Consider the following 2,500-nt stretch of genomic DNA (forward strand, 5'->3'; position numbering starts at 1 on the left):
CCCTCAGCCCTGGTGCGGTCCGGCCTCAGGATGTCGTCGACGCAGCTCTGCTACTGGAATCATTGGCCAGGTATACATCTCTTCATCCAATCATGGCATTACTCATCACAAACAATTAGCACAGCAAAATTAGCAAGTTGTCATTCATACATTTTTCTCAGAAGGACTTTGCTGAGTTCGTGGCGAGATTTCCTGTTTCGACGGAGGGTCAGCCGCCATCCAAGAGGCAGCGGGTCGAATCAGGTTTTCCAGATGACCGCGTCTTCTATGACAAGTGGCGGATGACCCAGTATCTTCGCTGCGTGTCTGAGCAGAACTGGTCGGGATTGGCCATCAAAGACTTTGGTGCCAAGCAAGGTTTAGGTAAGCAAACCTTTCATTTGTCTTGTAAGGGCAGAAAAAACCAATAATGTAAAATGTACATTTTAGCAGCCATGACCTGCAGCAAGAAGTCATGTTCTCTTTATTTTAGGAGTCGTAGCAACATGCAATTTCTCCAAACACGACATCGTCTGCGACTACCACGGCAGGGTCATCCCAGCTGCAGAAGGGAGGGTGATGGTGCAGGGCGTGCATGACGAGGCCGGGTACGTGTTCTTCTTCAAAGCTGGACAGAGAGACCTGTGCATCGACGCCCAGACCTTTCCTTGCGAGTGCCACCCTGGTACAGACACCGCTGGCAGGAGGATCAACCACTCCACAAAAGCCCCCAACCTGAAGCCCTTTCACTGCAGGTTGCATGTGAATGGGCAGGACAAGGACATCATCCTCTTCAGGGCACTGCAGGACATCAGTGTGGGTGTCGAACTACGGTTTGACTATGGAGTAAAGAGGAAGTCCTTCCGTGGAGAGATTCTTGTTTTGTGAGCTGGAGTGGCTGGACTTTTGATTCTTGCTTTATGGACTATCAATGTTACTGATTTTGCCCTTCTAGCTGCATTCACCTGTGCATCATTACCTTGTTTAACTCACACTATAATAGCCTGGTTTTCACACACTCACTCACTGTGAAGTCTTGCCTTATTTGTAGGGCAAGGTACGTTTATTTCTAGCACATTATATAGTAATTCAAAGTGCTTTACATAGAATACATTATGTTATTGTATATGGTCAGCTCTGTGTAACGTAACAAACACATCATGTAACTAATAAACGTGTCTTTCTCTCTCTTTCTCATTTCCATCTAGCTGAAAATAAGCTCTTTAATTTAATAGTCCTAGTTAGTGTTTGTGTGTGTATCCATCATGCCTGTATCTGTTAGCTAATAGTGTGTAAAACATTTTTGTGGTTGTTTATCTTGTGCACAGTCTCTGTCCTCACTCCAAGAAGGGGCCGAGCTGTTTTCCTGGACATCTGAGATCGTGTGTGCCTGTGTGGAAGAAGATTGAGACCATTTTTGGAACTGATGATCCAGTTGTCAGGTGTGTTCACTGCTTTGTCATTCCATGTTGCAGTACAATACACTTTCCTCATGTAATTAATCCATGTTTGTGATTTCTTATTGTATTGTTAATAAATAAAAAAATATTTTAAGCATGTACATGTCATGTGCGTTCCTATATTGTTGTCATAAAGATGTTCCTTGTTTATGTGGTTAAAAATAAAGTATTTGTTTAGAGTTCAAACTTGTGTATTCATTAAATCTGTTCCTCAAAGTGAACAAAGGGGGACTGTTAATATGTTGATATCAACAATTTACTTTTTATTTGTGCATCACAAACATAGATATAAAAAAACATTTTAGAACATCTTGTCACTGACATTAATTTATTTATATCATTATTAGGCAGGCTGCACTGACATTTCCAGTGCAGCATTCCAGAAATGCTGCTTTTACTACATTTGGTCTAGGCCTACACACTTTTCCTGTGTTTTCTGTATGTTTCCCAAATCTGGAGATTCTCTGAAGACTAATAAAGAAATTTGTATTGTCCCTTTTTAAAACAAAATAAATAATAAAAACAATGGGCAGTAAGTATGCACCTTAGCACTTGTTAATATGTTTGAAATTCCATATACCTAGCAGTACAGGGCACTGTGTTCCCTCTCAACCGTGCATTATTGTGAAGTGCAATAGTCACTTTTAATATGATGCAGAAAGCAGACAGAAAGCTTGAGGTATTACAGAATTACAGACATATTTGTAGTAACACATTCAGAGAAAGCAGAGGCCTTTGTGACTTCAACGCAGGGCCTGGTTGTAGTAAGTGTAACACTGAGAGAGAAAAGGCCTAGCCCATAATGATGAATGGAGAAGAACTGTTTTCCATTGATCAAACAAGTGTTTCAACTGATTCTTATAAATGTTCAGTCATGTGATGGAAAAGACATGTTAATTTGTGAACTTGTGCACCGCTGTGACAGAGAGAGAGAGAGAGAGAGAGAGAGAGAGAGAGAGAGAGAGAGAGAGAGAGAGAGAGAGAGAGAGAGAGAGAGAGAACTGAGAACGTTATTTCTTCTCAAAATACCTGAAAAAGTACGGTTGCAACGATTGCGCAAC

At 41.4% G+C, this 2,500-nt stretch overlaps 1 protein-coding gene across 1 annotated transcript; it reads left to right on the plus strand.

Annotated features, from left to right (window-relative positions):
- The first annotated feature begins 6 nt into the window (after positions 1-6).
- Positions 7-1,544, plus strand: LOC127642166 (N-lysine methyltransferase KMT5A-like). The gene is made up of 3 exons (XM_052124859.1): positions 7-70; positions 162-363; positions 473-1,544. Exons 2-3 carry the CDS (start codon positions 282-284, stop codon positions 865-867), a joined length of 477 nt encoding a protein of 158 aa, XP_051980819.1. The 5' UTR covers positions 7-70; positions 162-281; the 3' UTR covers positions 868-1,544.
- Positions 1,545-2,500: the final 956 nt, after the last annotated feature.

The sequence above is a fragment of the Xyrauchen texanus genome, unplaced genomic scaffold (assembly GCF_025860055.1).
Source record: "Xyrauchen texanus isolate HMW12.3.18 unplaced genomic scaffold, RBS_HiC_50CHRs HiC_scaffold_439, whole genome shotgun sequence".
NCBI classification, from domain to species: Eukaryota; Metazoa; Chordata; class Actinopteri; order Cypriniformes; family Catostomidae; genus Xyrauchen; species Xyrauchen texanus.